This window comes from Astatotilapia calliptera, chromosome 7, assembly GCF_900246225.1.
Source record: "Astatotilapia calliptera chromosome 7, fAstCal1.2, whole genome shotgun sequence".
Classification (NCBI taxonomy): domain Eukaryota; kingdom Metazoa; phylum Chordata; class Actinopteri; order Cichliformes; family Cichlidae; genus Astatotilapia; species Astatotilapia calliptera.
Genome location: NC_039308.1, coordinates 62603875 through 62625828, shown reverse-complemented (window position 1 = coordinate 62625828; position 21954 = coordinate 62603875). Strand labels below are relative to the sequence as shown.

Below are 21954 nucleotides of genomic sequence, written 5' to 3'. Positions count from 1 at the left end.
ATAATGCTATGTTGAGAATGTTGCTACCCTCATTTAAAATCATTATCTGTTACTGTGTCCGTGTGGATGACAGAACTGCATTAGAAACCAGCACGGAGGCTTTTTGAAGTAATTTAGGTGGGAACTATTTCTTCTATGTGCGGACTGTGACAGACTGCGCAGTGCGTCCCTGTACTTTCACCTTACACTGTAACCTGTGCGTTAATCTATCACAGGCGAGAACGGAGTGCGTGTTTTCCATCGTTTTAAATGCAAGTTGCCTGAAAATATTAAAGGACACAGAGCAGATTATACCAGACCTCAGTACCGCATCCTGCCGTGGACGTGACATTCAACACGGGTTAGTGCCCACACAACCATCCGACCTCATTAATATGTAGGTACGTAACGTCCACGCCGGAGGCTGTCTTTAAATACGGGGAGACACCCTCACACCGGCAGCACTTCAGTCAAAGAGCGTTAGTGTGGAGCTGACACATTCCAACTCCTGTTTTCACCCGTTTCTTTGAAACCTTCAAGGTAAGATGGGTCGCGGTACTCTGACTCTACACACCACATCTGCACCCAGGACTCTCTAAAGACTGTTTTTTATTTAAAGATTTTAAAAGCTGAATGTCTCAAACCGCGTGCTAGAGGACAGACCGGGGCGTGACGATGTGTAATCAGTATTAATTGGGTTCAGCTGCAGATTAAATCAGTTAAGATTTCTGTCAGTATTATTTCCCTTATAGCATAAGTAAACAAGTCAAGCAGAGGTAACAGGTTGTCTTGGGCATTCTGCAGATGCATAGTTACTTGTGGGCTATTATGGAGTATTTTATTCGCCCGTTGTATAAAATGTAATAAAAACAGGAAATATTCCGACTCGTTGGTGTTTAAAAACCTTTTTATGTTCTTTCTGTTTGAATCCATCCCCGTGATCGAGGCGCTTGGGTTTTGGTGACGTAAAATGCGCATTGGCTACGCATGCCTACAGCCGCGGTGGCGACCATCTTCCAACAGCTATAAATGACCCTGGCCCTTGCAATTTACTGTGCTTGGGCGTGCTTGCCTATCGCAGGGACGCAGTGTCTTTAATTGTCTTGTTGGTGTTTTATGGCTTTGCCAGAAATGCCGTCCCCGCGTTGTCGGCTTTGTCTGATTCATCGGACCTTTCTTGGCACAGAGTTGTGGATAAATATTTGACAGATGCAGACTGTGGGGAAACTATTAATGTCTGGTTCTATGACGACTGCAGGGCGGTAAAGCTTTTCTAGGACTTAAATTCAACAACAGTCTTTTCTTGAATTCAGATGTGGACAAGAGATGTGCAGCAGCATTGTAACTGAGATGCTGAACGGCAGCCGTTACCTGACACCCTGTATAGCCTTTAGTGGCCTGCTGGCAAAAGAATTAACCAAATGAGCACAATAATGTTGGGAAACATGATAACACTAGGACTGTGTGTAATGTCCCATTATACTCTTCCAGCTACTAAAAGTCGTCCTCTTATTCAGGCAACTAAGGAAGCAGTTTGCCTGGTTTGTGGAGCACAGCAGTGAAGCACTGTCCCATATAGAACACTGGCAATAATCCTAGATTATAATGGGTCCAAATGCTGGTACATGTAGTATGGATTACACTACTACATTTTTATCCTACAGTTTTGAGCAAACTGTATATACAAGCTGTAGATGGTCACCTTGATGTCAGACTGACATTCTGGCTCCAGCCATCTTGTTTGTTTCAAGTAAACTGATAGATGCCTGGCAGCTCAAGGACACTGGTCACTTGTACACTAGTGGATGCTCATTCAAAAGTAAGCCGCACCCTAATGCAGAGGCTGCTTTATCCTCTTCTCTTAACGGCGCCGCATTTAAGACTAGAAGGGATCAATTGGCACCATAAACCCGTTTGGGAAAGCTTTACCGAGGACATAAATCATGGAAGATGTAAAGTCACATTCATACACTTTAGAGGTTTCAAGTGAGCTCTAGTAGATGTCTCAGTGCATTAATCTGGGCCTGTACTTGGCCATACGTGCTCATCTACACGTCTCAGTGGAAACTGTGCCTTGTCACACCGGTGGTGGAGCCAGGAAACGCAGTGTGTGTGCATGTGAGGTCATCTGGGGATGTTCCCTGTTGCACAGAGGCAAGCTGCAGTGCTTTCAAAAGCAGTGGTTGCCATGGATGCAAGGAGAGGCTCTTTAAAGCTCAATCTCTCAACCTTAATGAAAGTGTTCAAATGAAAATGACATTTCAGTTCTGTAATGATGAAATACAATAAAATCCAGGCTTGATTCATTGTGGGATGTGAAATTAGTCATGGAAACTTTTTTGTGAGCCAACTAGTAACCACACATTCAAATTGCTTCATAGATTATGCGTCTCGCTTTCTTCATGCTCTCTCACTCCCCTCTGTTTACCCCCCCCAACCTTTTCCCTTCATTCTCTTCCCCTTTATACTTCTGCATGGCGTCCTTACGTCTTGTGTCTCATATCCTTCATTTCCTTTATCTTTACTTTTAATAGATGTCCACCATGGAGAAGCTCATTGGCCATGTGATGAAGGAGGAGCCTGTTGGCAGCAGGTGCAAAGTGACTGTAGTGGGTGTTGGCATGGTGGGCATGGCCACTGCTGTCAGTATCCTGCTCAAGGTAAGACGGGTAGGAGGGGAATAAACTTGTTGAAATTAAGAAGATTGCTACTATCCTTATTTGGGGATTGAAAAAGGTTTACTCAATAGGATTTCACTGGGACAGATGTAAAGGTTGTGATGGCTAGAGCAATAGACTTACCAGATCCAACGACATTTACCAGAAATGATGTGTTTGCTGTGTTATGTAAAGTTTGTTTGGTTGTTAAATTGACCTATAATATAATAATTAGGACTTGTGTGATGAGCTGGCACTGGTTGATGTGATGGAGGACAAGTTGAAGGGTGAGGCGATGGACCTGCAGCACGGATCCCTCTTCCTTAAGACGCACAAGATTGTAGCTGATAAAGGTGAGAATTGACAAACTGTCATTTAGTTTACTTGCTGACTAACCTGGAGTGGAATACAACTTTTTTTTTTTTTTTTTTTTTTTTTTTTCCCTCCCTCCATCTCTTCAGACTACAGTGTGACAGCCAACTCTAAGGTGGTGGTAGTGACTGCAGGTGCCCGCCAGCAGGAGGGCGAGAGCCGTCTCAATCTGGTGCAGCGTAACGTTAACATCTTCAAGTTTATCATCCCCAACATCGTCAAGTACAGCCCCAACTGCATCCTGATGGTGGTCTCCAACCCAGGTTAGACAAGGAGTCTACATCATGTGGGGTTTACATGGTCCAATTCCTGTTCGAAGCAGATTAATGGCTGATAATTTCTCATTTGGCACCTTCCCAGTGGACATCCTGACCTATGTTGCCTGGAAACTGAGTGGCTTCCCCCGTCACCGTGTGATTGGCTCTGGCACTAACCTCGACTCTGCTCGTTTCCGCCACATCATGGGAGAGAAGCTCCACCTGCATCCTTCTAGCTGCCATGGTTGGATCATCGGAGAGCATGGAGACTCTAGTGGTACGCTAGCGACATTATTTGCGAAATTTATACTGTCACGTACAGTTCAGAATTTCCTGTTTCAGTGGGGTGTATTTCTTTCTCGTAGTGCCTGTGTGGAGTGGTGTGAACGTTGCTGGAGTTTCTCTTCAAGGCCTCAACCCAAAGATGGGGGCTGAGGGTGACCCAGAGGACTGGAAGGCAGTGCACAAGATGGTGGTTGATGGGTGAGTGTTGCAATTTATTTGCTGGAGTCTGTCATCCTCTTCAAACATACTGATTTTTGTTTTTAACAACATGTATGGAGTGCCTATACTATTCCCCATGAAATGCTGTGTTAGACTAAGGCTACGTTCACACTGCAGGCGAAAGCGCATCAAATCCGATTTTTTTTTTTGACCCTATGCGACCCATATCCGATCATGCTATGACAGTGTGAACGGCGCAAATCCGATATTTTCAAATCCGATCTGGGTCACTTTCGTATGTGGTACTGAATCCGATACATATCCGATGTATTAGAAAGCGACTGCTGTTTGAACGGTCAAGTCGCATTAAATCCGCCTTTTACGTCACCAACACAAGACTGAAGCCAATTATCAGCGCCAGAGAAGCGCCCGAGAAGACATCGCGAACGCTTCCTGGCCATCCAGTGTAGATGTAAGTGAAACTGTTGGGAAGACAACGTAAACATTTTATTTGTACTGTATAATCTGCAGATTCTGACAGAAATCTGCAGCTATCCTTTGAAGCACCGCTCCTCTCTTAAACAGCAATAAGGATCATTATTAGGTTATTTACATTATTATGTAAATAACAAAATAACTTAAAGCAAAAATTGGGAAACGTGAAGTCCGAAGTCTTTATATTAAGGGCCATCAGTCAAACAATACTGTTGCTCTGGGTCTAAACAGAGCGCGTTGTGTGTGTGACATCTTCTTTTGCGCATGCGGGCCGCTTTGAGCGTTCACACTAGAGCGCGTTTGCTGTCGCATTTTATTTGTAGTGTGAACGAGCAGACAAAAAAATCGGATTTGATCAAAAAATCGGAATTGAGTATTAAGACCTGCAGTGTGAACGTAGCCTAAAGCTCACTTGTTCTCTTTGACTCGTGTCTAACTGAAGTGCCTGACAATGATTAACACTGAATCCATAAATGGCAGTAATGACGCCGTATGACCCATTATCTGTATTGGTATGTCTGAAAGTTGTATGCAACTCTCTGCAGAAAGGTTAATATTGCACCATCATTTATTGTCTGCCAATCAGTAGACTTGTATTGTAATAGCTGGGTCTTTAGAGTTCAGCCATGTGCAATACAATGTTCTTTGTGTCCCAGTTGAGTCTTATCATTTCACTTATCTTTACAAAGATGAGAGAAATCCACATGTGTTGTTTCAACAGAAGAAATGGTATCTGTAAATGTGCACCTCTGTATGGCTAGTAGAACTCATTTGTCTTATCTTTTAAAGGCAGTTAAATATTTTAATTAAAAATCAATTTTGTATCCCTGTTTTCAAAACTCTTATGGGCAACTCGTCAAATTTAAGTTTCTCATGCAAATACCAGTGGCTGCAATCAATGTCTACTATAAACTTGTTAAAAAAAGAAATCGCACAACATGACACATTTCTCCTTTCAGTCTGTTATATGCCATGCTCATTTTTATTTCTTGTCCATGCTGCAGAGCCTATGAGGTTATCAAGCTGAAGGGCTATACTTCCTGGGCCATTGGTATGTCTGTTGCTGACCTAGTGGAAAGTATCATGAAGAATCTGCACAAAGTGCACCCTGTGTCTACACTTGTCCAGGTAGATGAGGATTTCAGTCTTTATTTTTACTTGCTGAAAAGAAAATGCTATACTTTCCACAGATGTGACAAGGTCAGCTTGTAACTATCACATTTCCTTGCCTTTTACTGTATAGGGCATGCATGGGGTGAAGGAGGAAGTCTTCCTGAGCATCCCTTGTATCCTGGGCAACAGTGGCTTGACAGATGTCATTCACATGACGCTGAAGCCTGAGGAGGAGAAGCAGCTGGTGAAGAGTGCTGAGACCCTGTGGGGTGTACAGAAGGAGCTCACTCTGTGAAAAGCACGTCTCTGAATTCTCCAGTTGTCCCTAAAATGACACCATGTGACTCCCTCCTAGTTTCCCTCTTGTGTCTCTCATTGTAATTGGTTGATGTCACCTGTGAATTTCTTAAAAGGCCAAGTGCTTGTAACTAAACCACTCAAAGCTGGGTTTTACGTTTGAGAGATTCACATACAGGTGTCATTTTCCTTTGCTTCCTTCAACCTGGCCTTGATCTTCCATGAAATTTTTGGAAACTCATGCTCGTATCCGTAAAGTCAGCCTGTGTTGGAGAGTAAGTATTTGTCATCCATTTGTCCTCTCTGAAATCATGCAGTCTTTGTGCATATATATTCTGTGTACTGTATGTTACGAGTACTGTTATTGCTTTTTCTGTACACTCCTAGGTCAGTCTGTATGCATTCTGTGGCCGTTGAAGTTATGTTTCTCCACTTGGTAATCTCTGTTTATATCTTGGAGTATAATGGAGACATTCCATTCTGTATGAGGAGGGCTTCCTATTCACCCACAGTAACACTGCTGCATATGTCACTGGTCCAAAATCTTATGATACCAAAGTACCTTATATTATAGTAAAGCAGACTTCCATAAACTTTCTTGGTACTGAAGCCTTCTTAAAGCCTAACCACAAGTGCACTGACAAAATACTTTTGAAAGCAAATTTCATGGCACACAAAAAAAACTGGCAAAGTTTACATCTATTAAGGATAAAATGTGACTGCCATAATATAACTCAGATAACAGAGCCAGTGGGAAAGGGTTGGGTTATGAATCATAAGACTGCTACAGTCATTTAAAACAAAAGTTGCTTGTGTACCCTAAATGTTCTAACAGGTGGTTTTTGTTTTTTTTTTTTTTTTTTGTTTTTTTATTACACCACCTGACTCTGGAAAAGAACATTAAAAACAAATTCTATTTATAAATGTTAGATCTATTTATGTATTAATGTTACAATATTAAAGAGGATTTATCAATAAGTTACTGGGAAACATGTCATGGCAGCTGGATATTAAGCTGTTTGCTGTAACATCAAATAAATCTGCCAGGATTATTCAAGTTTGTCCTGTGTTCTGTCCTGCATTTACCATCAAACCTGGGGTTGGGGGTCCGTTTGTTTGCGGAGCTGCTGGGTCAGCTGTTGCCCAATATGAGGCTGATCTGAGCTTTTCATGCAAGACTTCAAAATATTTAACTTGCCTTTAAATTACTCGTATTCATACTATTCTACCTGCTCACAACCACTAGCATTTTAATATGTAACTATCACTGGTTTCATAAGTGGTCTGTGTTAAGAGCAGTTTTCTTACAGAAAGCAGTTCTACAAACCAGTGGAGGAAATTATAGTTCATTATTTTGGCCTTTGGTGTACAGACTAGAGCACCAATCTTCAAGTTGGTACACTCTGAACCACCGCTACCTTTTGGTTGTGCAACACAGAAAATCGTTGAATAATATCAATTATGCAAGCCACATGAATGACATGACTAAAAGGAGATGACCTATTAAATCAATTTATTTGTACTGATTTACATCTTTACATAAAAGAGCAAGTTGCCTATGGTTAAACTGAGGAAAAAAAACAAAACAAAATCTATAATACAATTCAAAGTGCATTTAGTAAAAGGCTAAATTCAAGAAAAAAAAAACTTTACACAAGTTAAAGTTTTGATTAGTACATTTGTTTACTTTTGTACCTCTTAACACCCAGTTTTATTCACAAATTTTTAACTTATGTTTACTTTAACCTTCTCAGCAGGACTGAGAATGGACAGCATGGGAAAAAAGAAAATAAATCAGATACAATGGAGAAATTCCTTTACGATCCAGTAATGTATGCCAAGCCTGCCACCTACCTTAGACACTCTACAGAGTGAAACAAAAAAATGTACATGATTGACTGGTTAAAGCAGTCAACGGGTATAACAAGCAGCCGCCACACACTGAAAGAACCTCTCTCTCTCACACACACACACCCTCCATAAGGAGACATACAAATGGAAAATAATGTAGTAATAGTAGTGTGTGCAAGTGGGATAAGAGCTCAAATTAAAGCTGAATGTCTGACCCAAACAAATCGGTTCAGGTTAATGGATATAACTTCATGGCTACTGAAACATGAACAGAAATCCTGAGGATGAACCCTTCCCTTCCTGAAAAGTACTCCTGTGTATTTACAGACATATCTTTTCATTACAAAAGGGAGTGATCATATGGGCTCTCTACAAAGCTCTTCACTTTTAGCCCCTACCATCTGTACTTAAGCCCCTACCATCTGTACCTACTAGCCAAATCATGTGTTATGGCAAAGAAATTGCCAACAGAACCTGTAAGCTTTAGGCCAAATTTAATGTCATGACAGTGTTTTTTGCTTTTAATATTTGGTCATAAAAATAACCCTCTCATGTTTAGGTCATGTCCTTACACAATGACCTCAAAGGAGTGTTTGGTTAGTTTAAAATCTAAACTGTCTAGCTACAACTATGGCTGCAATTTACCATTCAAATATGTATTTTGTCTTTGTTGGTGCTGTTCAAATTTCTATCAGAATAAATTCAATATAAGACTATAAAATAGAGCAGCTGGTTGATATACAAGATGATAGAAGAGAGTAAGAGAGCATGAAGATATGAATGTTTCTAGGTAGTAAGCGTGGGTCAGTAGAGGTCACTAAGCCCAGCAGTCTTGCGGGCTTTTTGCATAAGAGCACGAAGCTGGAACTGCTTCCTGGACAGAAGACGTACATGCTATAACAGAAAAAAAAAAAAAAAGAGGCAGATAGGTTAAAGTGTCTGTATACTTGTTTCTGCTTATATGTGCTAGCAGCTATCTAGATCTGGTTACCTTGAGAAAAACTTCCAGGTCTATGACACCCCTGCGGAGGGCTTCGCCCAGGTAGAAGATTGTGTCTTCAATTGCATTCTCTTCAGCGTACAGGTTCAGGATCTGTTTGTACAATGGCGCTGTGGGCACAATGACGTCATCAATGTCATTATTCTCCGACTGGTTTTCCATTTTCTCCAAGGCCTCGCTCAGCTCCTCGTCTTTTCTCTTCAGCAGATCGATGTTCCTGTCAACTTCAGTCTAGTGGAAACATCGTGATGATTGCACATATTTAGCAAATCTCAAAAATGACTGCTGTAACAGTTATCTGTGGTGAATAGAGAACAAAACAAACAGAAAGATTTAACACTGAAAGTATGATCATCTCTCACCACTTCCTGGTCCAGTCTTGAGATCATCTCTTCCAGTTTCTGATGTCCTTTCTTCAGGTCCTCTTCTGTTCGCTTCAGGGCATCCAACTCTGCCTGAGCTCTGTCCATCTCCTCCTTCATTCTCCAGCGAAGCTTGTCACTCACTGCAGAAATTAGAGATGCCCGGATGGTGTCCTCGCCAATGGTGCCATCTCTGTTTGGGCCTTAAGAGGAAGAGATTATAATAAGTCATCTGAGACAGTGAACAGGAGAGCCAGATGGAAAAAAAGATACTACTACAACTTAAACCATAATCTCACCCAAATATAATTATATTTGATTTTGTTAAGTCTCTTTTACACATACCATGTCCTATGTAAAAGGGCCTTTACTGTAAATTGACAAAAGCTAATCATCTTCAGATAACTGTAAAAATGATAATTTAAATCATAATTCTGTGGAGGCTTTTCTTCCACAGAGAAACTGTGCCACCCTAAGGTGAGGATGTTTGACTAAACCATAACAGACATTTTTTTCAGGTTCTTGGTGGAGGCAAGAGGAAAATGCACAGATTTCTGTCAAATATGGTAACATGGACTTGTGGCCTTTACTATATACACAGACCAACTCTACCAGCGCACATAGTCACTCCCTAAAGCTCACTATGAGCCAAGAAAAACTCTCCACTATTCATCCTTGCATTGCAGTTATTCAGTTCAAACAATTCACACTACATTTAAAATATTTTCAACAGTATTTATAGGCACAGCAAGGCATCACCACAGAGAAATCTGACAACAAGGTTTATATACAAACAAAAGGGTCCAAAAGGGTGTTTTCCAGAATGATGGAAAATGAATGAAGTATTCACATGATTTTCCCAGTTAAGCCATTTATTGGCCTCCAGTTTTAGTTTCAGTTTAACACCCATTGGCCAATCTATGATTTATGTTCTGGTTGTAGCACTATCCACAGTGACAACAATATTGTAGGATGGTGGTGAAAAAAGCAACAGAAGGAAAATTACATCTTAACAAATTCATACTTTTATTGAAAAACAAATTCCATGTAGGCAACCTTACTAAGCATTACAGCTGGTATTTTGGACTGTATTGTAAAACAATTTACATGTTTATTTATTAGTGTTTTATACTAGCTACACAAGACAGTTCAAGGACTGGCAAATTCCAGATTATATAGCAGTAAATATACTGGCAAATGTCTGCAGAGTCAAGACCACCTTGTGTACAGTCTGGAGTCAGCGCCACAAATGTCAGAGTTAATTCACCCACTAGGTGACCCCATTTCTTCTCCTTTACCGTTCCAAACCTAAATATAGACCTGTGTGCTTCTGAAGTTTATTCTGTGGGGGGCAAAAAGAAGCTTTCCCTTTCCGTTCAGGGCCATCCCACCCTTTGGCCTTTAATAGACCCCACTCTAGTTACACTAACGACCTTTCACTGGTGACTTGGTACGCTACTGAAGTTATTCAGAGGGTGAGAGAGTCGAAGTCAAAAGGTCAAGTGTCTCAGTATGGATTAACTAAAGATCATAAAGTTTTATCAAGGGTGAATAACGTTTTTTGCTGAGAATTAAAACTGTTCTACATTAATATTTCAAAGATACCTGGAAGTAGAAAACATATGCACCCAGATGCTGGATGTAATACTTACCCACTGTGGAAACTGGAGTCTGGGTGGGGTAGTGTGCCGGTCCAGCAGTGGCTGGGTAAGAGTTCCCCCCTGGGTACTGATAACTTGGGTAGCCTCTGAAAATAGTTAGATGATTGTCAAGCTAATGCTTTACATTTTCTATTCTGAAACATTTCAAGACCGTATTTGCAAAATTCAGCTGTACATGTAACAGAGCCAGTGCTGCAGTGTCTTGATAATAAAAGTCAGTGAATACTCCACCATCAAACATATTGAATTTGTTGTGTCACACATATAAGTGTTAGCTGTAGGCAGCAAATAAAAGGGCTTGGGAGAAATCTTACCCAGAGTTAGGATTTGGACCATATGGTGACACTGCAGGCATGCCAGGCATGTAGGAAGCTGCAGCAGAGAGAGAGAGAGACAAAAAACGAGATCTCAGGACACAAAGGTCAAAGGTTTCATTGATTTTTTTTGGGACTGCTCACAGGCACACAGAAGAGACAGAGATAAAGTATCAGTTTCAGTATTGTGTTGCCATAGTATGTGAGCTCCATCTGTTGCCCAAGGAAGTAAATGCACCATTAAAAAAACAAACAAAAAAAACCTAATTTCTAACACTTTGGGGAAAAAAATTCACAGACTACTGTGTACAAGAAATGTATGTCACTCACAATTTGGGGGTCCGGCTGCTTGAAAGGCTTGGTAAGGAGCTTGTGTGGTCGGACGAGAAAACACAGGGGGCTCCTCCCCGAACACCACAATCATCACCTGAATCAGACCATACAGGTCTGATTGAGGCTATAAAACAGTGAGACACATTTTATTAACCAAATTGCCAGGCAAGTTAAGAATGCAAATGATATCTCGAGCCACAAAGGCACTTTTTTTGTCCTATAATCCAGCATACCAAAATGTTGCCTTTTTCTCCATCTAGTAAATTCTTTGAGCTACATTTTTGTGTGCAGAAACTCTAGTTTTCACACTACATGCTTTTAATACCTTAAAACATGTTTTTAAACATGGATTAAAAGAATTACTACTTACATGTTTCCATTCATGTAGATACGGCAGGTAAATCTTTCCATTAGCATCTATGTGCTTGCCAGTTTTGATCATCATAGCGCTGGTAGGTTTGACAAAACATATAGGTGGGTTGTAGGGATATGTGTCCAGGAGCCACAAACACACTGGGATGTTGTACACATTACCTACAGAAATCAAATACACAGTGTTATAATATAGCTATTGTCCAAAACCTTAATGTCCTCACTCCTCCCTTAATATTTAACAAACTCCATATTCTATTATCAAGAACATATTAAGTGAAACACATTTTATGTATCTTTGTACATCAAATACACATTTAAAAAAAATCACAAAGTCTGATATTCAAGCAAGATTAAAAAAAAACTGCTTTCTGTCCACATCCACAAGGTGAGAAAGTTTAGGTTTGGCATTTGTCCTGAGATAATGGTGTAAAAAGGAAAAAAAAAGGTGCAGTTAATCCAGTAAGTCAGAGTGACCACATCGGATAGAAAAAAAGTAGTCTAGTAGACATTATAAATAGTAGTGTAAAAAAAAAAAAAAACTTCACTTAATTATGCTTGAAATTTTCAAAAATATATATAAAGTTATTAATTTATTGGAAAACCTCTTTTTAGAGAGCAAAGAAACATCCATTACCTCTGTAGCTCACAGGAACAGTTCCTGTCAAGCTCATCAGATCTCTTGTGGAGCCATCATTAAATACTGAAATACAAGCAGATGCATGCCATTACACAACATACAAGTGAAACCAAGCAGTTAAAAACAGGAGATAAATATTACTTAATTTACCATAAGCATCCATGACTGGCTTCAAATCCTTGTACTGGGAGATCACATTGGTTATTTCACGAACAGTCAGGTCTCTGTATTTGTATTGCTGGGCAACAAGTAGAGGAGACAAAATTAATATTTTTACTTTTTTTTTTTTTTTTAATATTTTGTTTACCAAGCTGCTATTCAAAATTCAGTGCCATACAAACTGAGAGTGATCATTTGTATTGACTGATTGATTTTATTTCACTCCAAAACATATCACAGACTAAAAACATATATCACTTAATTACCAGAATAATGACTAAAAAAATACAACTAAAAATAAAAGTCAACTTATTTGATAGGTATTTTGCACTGTCAGTTGAGCTAATGTTAACTGAATTATATTTCACTGACAGGCCACGTTTGTTTGTTTTTTTTTACTATCAGAAATAATACTTTCACTCTTCAACAAATGAAGTGCAAGCTTACTGTTCTTCTAACCGCGGGATAACAGATTCTTATTACTGAGCTAAGCTCAATATCCTTAGGATTTTTACACAAACTACAAGAGCTGGATAAGAATCACGTACATAAAGAAAATGTTCAAAAGACAAATCTGAAACAGTAATAGACCTGTAACAGATCCTTGTGGTACACCACAGATAAAATTTCCAAGGGGTGACCTTGAAGAACCATTATTTAATTCTACATACTGTAAACAGGACTTGAAACACCTTACAGATTAAATTTACTGCCTCTTTACATTTGCTTATAAATTAGAATAATCCAATTAAAAAGCCTTGTGAACGTAAATTAGTACAATACCAGTATGGATACAATTATACATATTAAACTCATTTTTATCAGAGAAGTGTTTAAGACCAGTGTCAATAGAGTCCCTTGGTCTGGCAACCGATTGAGAGTCATTAGCTTTTTCCCACCGATGCATCACAAACCTGGTAATAAACAATTCTCTAAAGTATTCTGAACACGACTGGCAATATAAATACAGGTCTACGGTAACCTCCAAAACCGTGGTCTCATTTTTTTAACCAAAGTAACTTCAATTAATAATATGTGCAACTGTGTGTTCTATGGTTACACAGTTATGCCTCAATCTAATTTAGTACAATATATTTTACCAAAACAATATTTAAGATACTTTATTATCTTAAATTTGGCGAAAATTGACAGTCTATTAAACAAAACCGTACCAGGAAATGTTAAACTGGCTTCTAACGTTAGCCAGTGTCAAACAGGACGCTATGAGCTAATTTGCTATCGTTTTTCAACAGTCAACACTCAAGCTCAAACTTACCTTTAGCATTTTCTTCAGGTTACTTTCGTTGACTACTGCCATGTTCCTCAGGTGTTTATTTTCACTTTTCTTATTAATAAGTTAAGCGTCTTAACAGCTGACTTTTATGACAGCTAAAGTGACAGCGAATGCAAGCTAAAGCTGGCTAGCGGAGCTCCGGTAAATGCAAGGCTAACGTTAGCCCTAGCTCGGGCGGACTCAAACAAGGGCGTGATTCAGCTACTACGAGAAATCTTCCAGTCTTGTAAACGGGAACTGTATCTGTGTTCCACGCGAATACTCAAAAAACAACTCATAAATCGACAAAATAGCTAACGAGTAATTGTAAAAAGGAGCTTGAAAACAAAAATCCGATGGTCAACAAAAGGAATTTCCGGCAGTTCTCTTTAGTGCTTCCGGTCCCTGTGTGATTAACACGTCAATGTAAGATCCCCAAATTCTACGATAGCCCATGATATAAATCTGTAAATGTACACATCAAATGAATTAATAATTACATCTTATTTAATGTTTACTGTTTTTACTTCCGTGAGATGCACACAAACAGAATACTTGAATTCTGATGATACTATATTTCTTCCATACACTTGACTACCGTGGGAAGGAAGAACTCCCTTTTTACAAAAAGTGACCTAAAGCATGACATGTTCAGGGAGGGGCACTCATCTGCCACAACAGGACTCGGGGTGAGGCAATAGAGAAGAAACAAAAGGGGAGCATAGCAGACAAGGACAAAACAAACATTATGGAAGAGAATATACAAAAATTATTCACATGTTGCAGTGGCATCCAAATGCATTAGGAGTGAAGGAAGCCTGCTCTACCCCTAATTATAAGCGTTATCAAGTTTTAAATCTAATTTTAAAACTAGAGAGTATCTGTCTCCTGAATCCAAAGGAGCTGTTTCCACAAGCGAGAGAGCTGCAGGCTCTTCCTGCCATTCAACTATTGGATACTCTAGAAACCATGAGTAAGTCTTCATTCCAAGAGTTTAGTGCTCTACTGGGATAATATTGGGATAATATGATATGAGATTTTTAAGAGCTCATATTAAATATTAAATATCTCATATTAAAGTAAAATTGAGACAGGCATGGTGTTGGCAGGATCACACTTTAGGGCTGTTTTGCTGCCAGTGGTATTTACAAATTCTTCTACTTTTACCTCAAATTATGATGATGATTGAAACTTAAACACAATTCCATATTCCAACAGGGCAATGATCCAAACCATACATCAAAACTGGCTTTGAAATGAGTAAAGCACACTAAATGGCCTGTATTTGTATAGCGTTTTTACTAGTCCCCACTAGGGACCCCAAAGCGCTTTACACACCCAGTCACACACTGGTAGAGGCAAGCTACAGTTGTAGCCTGGGGCAGACTGACAGAAGCAAGGCTGCCATATCGCACCATCGGCCCTTCTGGTAGGTGAAGTGTCTTGCCCAAGGACACAACAACCAAGACTGTCCGAGCCGGGGCTCGAACCAGCAACCTTCCAATTACAAGGCAAACTCCCAACTCTTGAGCCATGATCGCCACTAACATCAAGCTTCTGGAAAGGCCTTCCCAAAGTCACAATTATGGATTATGTTTAAAAGTCTGGGCCATGCCAGCAAGCCAACCAGTTTAAATGAATTGGTCAAATATTCAGCCACAGGTATGCCAGAAGCTTACTGATGCTAAAGAGTCTATTCAAGGTACAACTTCAGGACAGCATGGCGCAATCACTGTCCACTTAACATCGATGGATCCTCTGTGGAGGTCGTCAAGATCACCAAATTCAAGAAGGCCCAACAGCGTCTCTACTTCCTGCAGAAGCTGAGAAAAGCCTATCTCCCTCCATCCATTCTCACCATGTTCTACAGAGAGCCTATCAAGAGCATCCTGAGTAGCTGCATCACTGTCTGGTATGCAAACTGCACCGTACCGGATTGCAATACCCTACAACAGATCGTGACAGCACCTGAGAAGATCACTGAAGCCTCTTTTCCCTCCCGACACTTATAGCACCTGCTCTGTCCACAGAGCCAACAGCATTGTGGAGGACCCCACACACCCCTCACACACACTCTTCACCCTGCTGCCTTCTGGCAAGAGGTACCAGATCATTCGGGCTCTCACTACCACTACCACTCTGTACTGTACCACTGTACATGGTTGGAAATGACAATAAAAGCCACTTGACTTAACTTAGGACATTTAAACAAATATCAGTGGAAATATATGCGTATATGTGAGCCTGTATGTATACTTTTGCTCCAGTATGGATTAGAGAAAATTCAAAATAAATTCAAATGTGTTCATGTGTGTTTAAGCTTAAAAAAAATGCAAAGCCTCTAATTCCCATGATTCCCATGATGAGTGTATAGAAACTTCTGACCACAACTTTATGTGGTATCCCAAAATCATACTTATAGTCATCAATCACACATTTAGCCATCATTTATATTCTTTAGCAGGACAAGGAAGACATAGGCTATATATATTCAGCCATTTATAGTTGCTATATTAAATATTATGGGCAAAAATCAAATGTTTTGTTAGTGAACTACAATTCCATGAGAGTTATTTCAACAATAACAAGCAATGCAGGTTTAACATAGCTATTTATTTTCAATAACAGAATAAATCAGTCAGTTTTTACAAAAGATTATATTTCAGTCAGAGTCTTCCGGGTATGTGTTTACACTGATGAAAAAAGCTTATACCTATATTCTATTGACAGAGGTAGTTTTTTTCTATTTTATATCAGTTTATAAAATAAGACAGGCTTTTATAAAATGACAGAGGACCACACCCATCTAAAGTCCAAACAGCCCAGAAAATATTGATGCAGTTGAGCAACATCTTTATGAGGCACTTGTAAAGCAATGAAGGTGGTTAAAATGTTTATTGCTACCACACAAAATCAAATGAAAGGGTGCTAATTTGTGATGAAAATCATTTGAAATATAAAAATACAGCATGCTTTTTCATATCTGAAGACTTCACTATTTAACACACAGTCAATAGATACCATATCCACAATATGGGGGGAAAACCTGACAAAAACATTTCTCTCACAAACTGTTGCCAAATTGCACAAAATACTAACAATTAGTTTCATTTTCTTGCTGAAAAGGTTGCCCGTCTTCTCTTGTTAAAGACAGATATAAACTTCCATCTGTATCTGTAAATACTTCTGGTTGTCTGTGGAACTGCAGCCAACCTGAACAAATAGAATAAATATCGTTAATCAAATAATGATCATGTCTGACATTCTGACAAGTGAAAGGTATTTTCAAACTCAATCAGGCGGCTCCTCGATTATTGGCTCCATCTTATCAGGACACAGATGTTGTTTTTGACAGCATAGAGGCTTCTTTCGTGCTTGTGTGTGCTACTTACAAGAGGCTTGCTCAGGCTCTGCAGAAGGCTTCATACACACAGGAGGAAATTCTCCAAACACGGCAACCATCACCTGAACAAGGCTCATTAGGTCACACTCCCCCTAATAATAGAAGGAAAGGGTCACTTTCATGCGCTCTGGCTGTAGAGTTATGCAGCCACATTGTGTCAGTGCCAGCAAAATCAACCCCTAATCAACCCCACATGCAGCTTTGTCGAAAACAAATATTGCTTCAATTCTCACATTCTTCCACTCTCGCAGGTAAGGCAGCATGACTTCACCATTGCTGGAGATATACTTTCCGCTGAGGATCATCATCTGTTGTGTGGGTCTGATATAGCAGATGGGAGCAGTTTGGGGGTAGGTTTCCTCAATCCACAGGCAAATAGGAATGTTATATGTTATATCTTGTATAATGGCAAAGAGAAAGATATCAAAATCAGAGAGATTCTTAACCTTTCATATTTTTTGTTTGAAGTTATTCTGTTATGAAAGAGAACAAAATGGAATGCGAATGTTATTACTATTAATCGTGGCAGGAATGGTTCCGGTTAAGCTCATCAAGTTCTTTGTAGTTCCATCATTGTAAACTGTACAAAACACAGCAAAGGCAGTTACTGTTACAATGCAACGTTCCTTTTTCCACCGAGTTTACAAAGTTCGGCAGCATTGGACTGTGAACCTTACCATATTTATCCATTACGGGCACAAGGTTTCTGAAGTAAGTTAATGCCACGTTTATTTCATGAGCCACACACTTCCGAAGATATATCTTCAAAACATAAAATAACAAAAATTAAAAGGAGAATAGACAAAAAACAAACAAACACTGGAGAAATCTGTACATGAAACTACAGCCGCTGATCCAGCGATAAATGAAACATTCCTTACCTTAGGAAGCATTTTCTTAATCGTATCTTCGCTGTATGGCATGATTAAAGTTTCTCTGAGAAGAAAATGCCACCTTTTTTTTTCAATCAGTAACACTCTGTATGACTGTGTCAGACCTGTGAATGTCTGCCTGTCATGGCTTTTCGAGAACCTCTTATCTTTTATGACCCTTGAAAGCCAGGAAGAGAGAGTATGCAAATCTTCCGTGCTGAAAACCAATAAGTACTCTACATGGCTTAAAGAAGAGGCATAAAAACATGAAGTGACTTGCATCATGGGTCACTGTTAGATCAATCTGCTAGCATGTGTCTTGCTTTCTGCTTCCTGATTTAGTGATGACACTAACTTATCACTGTCAAATAAATCATTTCATTCATACCATATGGGTGACTCTGTGGCACTAATATAAATAACAGTCAACTCCAGTAGTGACAGAATAGAAATAAGTTCCAAATGCTCTGCTTTATAGGGAGTGCAGAATTATTAGGCAAGTTGTATTTTTGAGGAATAATTTTATTATTGAACAACAACCATGTTCTCAATGAACCCAAAAAACTCATTAATATCAAAGCTGAATGTTTTTGGAAGTAGTTTTTAGTTTGTTTTTAGTTTTAGCTATTTTAGGGGGGTATCTGTGTGTGCAGGTGACTATTACTGTGCATAATTATTAGGCAACTTAACAAAAAACAAATATATACCCATTTCAATTATTTATTTTTACCAGTGAAACCAATATAACATCTCCACATTCACAAATATACATTTCTGACATTCAAAAACAAAACAAAAACAAATCAGCGACCAATATAGCCACCTTTCTTTGCAAGGACACTCAAAAGCCTGCCATCCATGGATTCTGTCAGTGTTTTGATCTGTTCACCATCAACATTGCGTGCAGCAGCAACCACAGCCTCCCAGACACTGTTCAGAGAGGTGTACTGTTTTCCCTCCTTGTAAATCTCACATTTGATGATGGACCACAGGTTCTCAATGGGGTTCAGATCAGGTGAACAAGGAGGCCATGTCATTAGTTTTTCTTCTTTTATACCCTTTCTTGCCAGCCACGCTGTGGAGTACTTGGACGCGTGTGATGGAGCATTGTCCTGCATGAAAATCATGTTTTTCTTGAAGGATGCAGACTTCTTCCTGTACCACTGCTTGAAGAAGGTGTCTTCCAGAAACTGGCAGTAGGACTGGGAGTTGAGCTTGACTCCATCCTCAACCCGAAAAGGCCCCACAAGCTCATTTTTGATGATACCAGCCCAAACCAGTACTCCACCTCCACCTTGCTGGTGTCTGAGTCGGACTGGAGCTCTCTGCCCTTTACCAGTCCAGCCACGGGCCCATCCATCTGGCCCATCAAGACTCACTCTCATCTCATCAGTCCATAAAACCTTAGAAAAATCAGTCTTTCTTGGCCCAGTCTTCACGTTTCAGCTTGTGTGTCTTGTTCAGTGGTGGTCGTCTTTCAGCCTTTCTTACCTTGGCCATGTCTCTGAGTATTGCACACCTTGTGCTTTTGGGCACTCCAGTGATGTTGCAGCTCTGAAATATGGCCAAACTGGTGGCAAGTGGCATCTTGGCAGCTGCACGCTTGACTTTTCTCAGTTCATGGGCAGTTATTTGGCGCCTTGGTTTTTCCACACGCTTCTTGCGACCCTGTTGACTATTTTGAATGAAACGCTTGATTGTTCGATGATCACGCTTCAGAAGCTTTGCAATTTTGAGACTGCTGCATCCCTCTGCAAGATATCTCACTATTCTTGACTTTTCTGTGCCTGTCAAGTCCTTCTTTTGACCCATTTTGGCAAAGGAAAGGACGTTGCCTAATAATTATGCACACCTGATATAGGGTGTTGATGTCATTAGACCACACCCCTTCTCATTACAGAGATGCACATCACCTAATATGCTTAATTGGTAGTAGGCTTTCGAGCCTATACAGCTTGGAGTAAGACAACATGCATGAAGAGGATGATGTGGACAAAATACTCATTTGCCTAATAATTCTGCACTCCCTGTAGTTGAGCTAATTTAATATCATAGATACCATTTACTCATGTAAAACTGGGAAATACGTAATACACTTCAGTGATTTTCTTATACTATACAATGTTCCTTGTTTAGTCCTTCCTTCTTTTTCAGATGCTGGAGGTGACTGAAATACACAAGCCTGACCCACTATTGCTGACTTTTATTGAATTCAGTTGCAAAGTAAGCCAAATAACTAACAAGTGTGAATCCCACATCAATCAAACTTTTTTTTTTTAAACCAAGGCTTCTTTTGAAAGCCTGCTCCCTTATTCACTACATGGTCACCGCCCAGTTTTCATTAATGAATGTAGGGCCCTATCGCTTGTTATCACTATAACTTAAATGTAATATTTTAATTTCTTCTAACATCTAACCATCCTGAAGGGTTTTAAAAACTACACATTACACATTAAAGTTCAGTTGTGCAATATTAAATTTGTTGTCACTGCAGTGTTTTATGGTAGAATCATGTGTAAACAGGGTTTATGATTGCCCTTTGAACCCCTTATCAGAGCTGTATTTTCTCACATTATATAGGCCTCATGCTGTTGTACACTGGGACTCTTCCTTATAAGCAGTTAAATATAAAACATTTATCAAGAATATCTATATATGTCATCAGCTTTTATTATAAGACAAAAGCAATATTAAACCAAAGCTGTCCCAGTCCTTCAACTTCACGGCAGAATACACATAGTAGCCTGCAGGGGGAAGCAAATCACAAACTTAAGAACAAAAGTTTGGTGGCGAGTGGACCAAAGCAGTTTGATCTTGACATCTTTATTCCTGTCCTGCAATACATTTGCCACATTTTCAAAGAGTAAATACATCTTAAATAGCTAAACAGTTGACATTTTTTTCACAAAATCCATCCACGCGCCCATTCCACAGTCTGCAAGGGGACAAACAAGCCCTTGAGCCCACCGAATCCTTGTGCAAAACCCCCAATGGTCCTGAAAGTCTTTGTCATGCTCGCCAGGTTTTCAGACATGTATACTGGTGGTTCACTGGCTGAGTATTGCGACAACATGATGCTTTTTCTAATGCAATGGTAATCTGAATGCATAGATTTGTGAAATTCTATGGTATTATTATATCATGGATGTACTGTTTAAAGATTAACAAGGATACCACAAGGACTGTAATTACATACTACAAACTCCACGCTCCTTTTCCATTGAAATGTCTGAGTACAGTGGATGAAAAATAAAAGCTGGGTACAACACAGCCAAAAGTAGGGCCCCTACGATTATCCCTCAAATAATGTAAGCAATATAAATTGTAAAATCGAGGCTTCTTTCAAACAGTATCAAGAGAGTCAAACACATTCACAGTTCATATCCTTCCTCCAAGCAGAGAAAAGAACACAAAACCTGACCACCATCATCCAGACAGTAATTAGACTGGTCATATTTCTGTAAGCAATGGTGAGAGTGAAAGAGAGTTCATTTGCATGTACAATATCAATTAGGTCAAAAAATAAAAACACTGTTTCCTTTAAAAGAAGGACAATGGCCAGATAAAGTTTGTCATCTGTTACATCAGAGCTTTGGATTTGAAGCAACAGGCTTGTAGTGTTTAGGACTCGGCACATTTCGACACATGCCCAATTCAGTGAACTACTATAATCTAGATATAATCTGTGCTAAATGCAACAATTTAGTCAAATCACTATCACATGTTCCAATGTGATAGAACTGAAATGTCATGAATATTTGATTATGACAAATTGGCTCATGCTGGGTTCTCTCTAAAGTTCATTACTACAGAAAAGCCCGTCTGTGTAGTGTTTTTAGGGACCTGTCTTTCAAATTCTGTACAGCGCATGTCGAAAGTCAACACACTCGTGTCTTTTTTTTTTTTTTGCACACATAGTTAAAACAAACAAACAATTCAGCAAACTGAACAGATGACCATCTCGCTGCACACATGAGGTACGACCTAGCTAACAGATAAGGCAAAGTAAACACACATCAGTCTTTTTATTCAGGCAGCAAATTAATCCGGTTACGGAGCGCACAAGCCTGTCTGTAATAAGAAACACAAAACAATGCACT

General features: G+C 39.6%; 3 protein-coding genes across 4 annotated transcripts; 1 reads left to right on the top strand and 2 right to left on the bottom strand.

Annotated features, from left to right (window-relative positions):
- The first annotated feature begins 212 nt into the window (after nt 1-212).
- On the top strand, nt 213-6668 carry ldha (lactate dehydrogenase A4). 2 transcript variants are annotated; one of them, XM_026176438.1, is made up of 8 exons: nt 213-340; nt 2514-2639; nt 2872-2989; nt 3098-3271; nt 3369-3542; nt 3631-3748; nt 5209-5332; nt 5448-6668. In XM_026176438.1, exons 2-8 carry the CDS (start codon nt 2514-2516, stop codon nt 5610-5612), a joined length of 999 nt encoding a protein of 332 aa, XP_026032223.1. In that variant the 5' UTR covers nt 213-340; the 3' UTR covers nt 5613-6668. The 2 variants fall into 2 exon arrangements, with proteins under 2 accessions (XP_026032223.1, XP_026032222.1); XM_026176437.1 differs by lacking the exon at nt 213-340 and adding an exon at nt 398-519 and having other exon boundaries at nt 5448-6666.
- Nucleotides 6669-7272: 604 nt separating this feature from the next.
- tsg101a (tumor susceptibility 101a) lies at nt 7273-13998 on the bottom strand. Its single transcript, XM_026176436.1, has 10 exons — nt 13583-13998; nt 12298-12385; nt 12145-12210; nt 11506-11669; nt 11133-11259; nt 10803-10860; nt 10480-10574; nt 8828-9030; nt 8457-8696; nt 7273-8359 (listed from the first exon to the last, which is right to left on the bottom strand). Exons 1-10 carry the CDS (start codon nt 13622-13624, stop codon nt 8270-8272), a joined length of 1173 nt encoding a protein of 390 aa, XP_026032221.1. The 5' UTR covers nt 13625-13998; the 3' UTR covers nt 7273-8269.
- Nucleotides 13999-16573: 2575 nt separating this feature from the next.
- LOC113027041 (tumor susceptibility gene 101 protein) lies at nt 16574-17982 on the bottom strand. Its single transcript, XM_026176439.1, has 6 exons — nt 17864-17982; nt 17660-17744; nt 17497-17562; nt 17216-17379; nt 16972-17074; nt 16574-16792 (listed from the first exon to the last, which is right to left on the bottom strand). The coding sequence occupies exons 1-6, from the start codon at nt 17903-17905 to the stop codon at nt 16674-16676; spliced, it is 579 nt and encodes a 192-aa protein (XP_026032224.1). The 5' UTR covers nt 17906-17982; the 3' UTR covers nt 16574-16673.
- Nucleotides 17983-21954: the final 3972 nt, after the last annotated feature.

Coding starts and splice junctions, on each gene's coding strand:
- ldha (XM_026176438.1), top strand. CDS start 2,514: ATGTCCACCATGGAGAAGCTCATTGGCCATGTGATGAAGGAGGAGCCT. Junction 3,543..3,630: donor AGAGCATGGAGACTCTAGTG/GTACGCTAGCGA, acceptor TCTTTCTCGTAG/TGCCTGTGTGGAGTGGTGTG. Junction 5,333..5,447: donor CTGTGTCTACACTTGTCCAG/GTAGATGAGGAT, acceptor TTTACTGTATAG/GGCATGCATGGGGTGAAGGA.
- tsg101a (XM_026176436.1), bottom strand. CDS start 13,624: ATGGCAGTAGTCAACGAAAGTAACCTGAAGAAAATGCTAAAG. Junction 9,031..10,479: donor GACTCCAGTTTCCACAGTGG/GTAAGTATTACA, acceptor CTTCCTCTTAAG/GCCCAAACAGAGATGGCACC. Junction 8,360..8,456: donor ACCTGGAAGTTTTTCTCAAG/GTAACCAGATCT, acceptor TTTCTGTTATAG/CATGTACGTCTTCTGTCCAG.
- LOC113027041 (XM_026176439.1), bottom strand. CDS start 17,905: ATGCCATACAGCGAAGATACGATTAAGAAAATGCTTCCTAAG. Junction 17,745..17,863: donor TTAAGAAAATGCTTCCTAAG/GTAAGGAATGTT, acceptor TATGTTTTGAAG/ATATATCTTCGGAAGTGTGT. Junction 17,563..17,659: donor GCCCGTAATGGATAAATATG/GTAAGGTTCACA, acceptor TGTTTTGTACAG/TTTACAATGATGGAACTACA.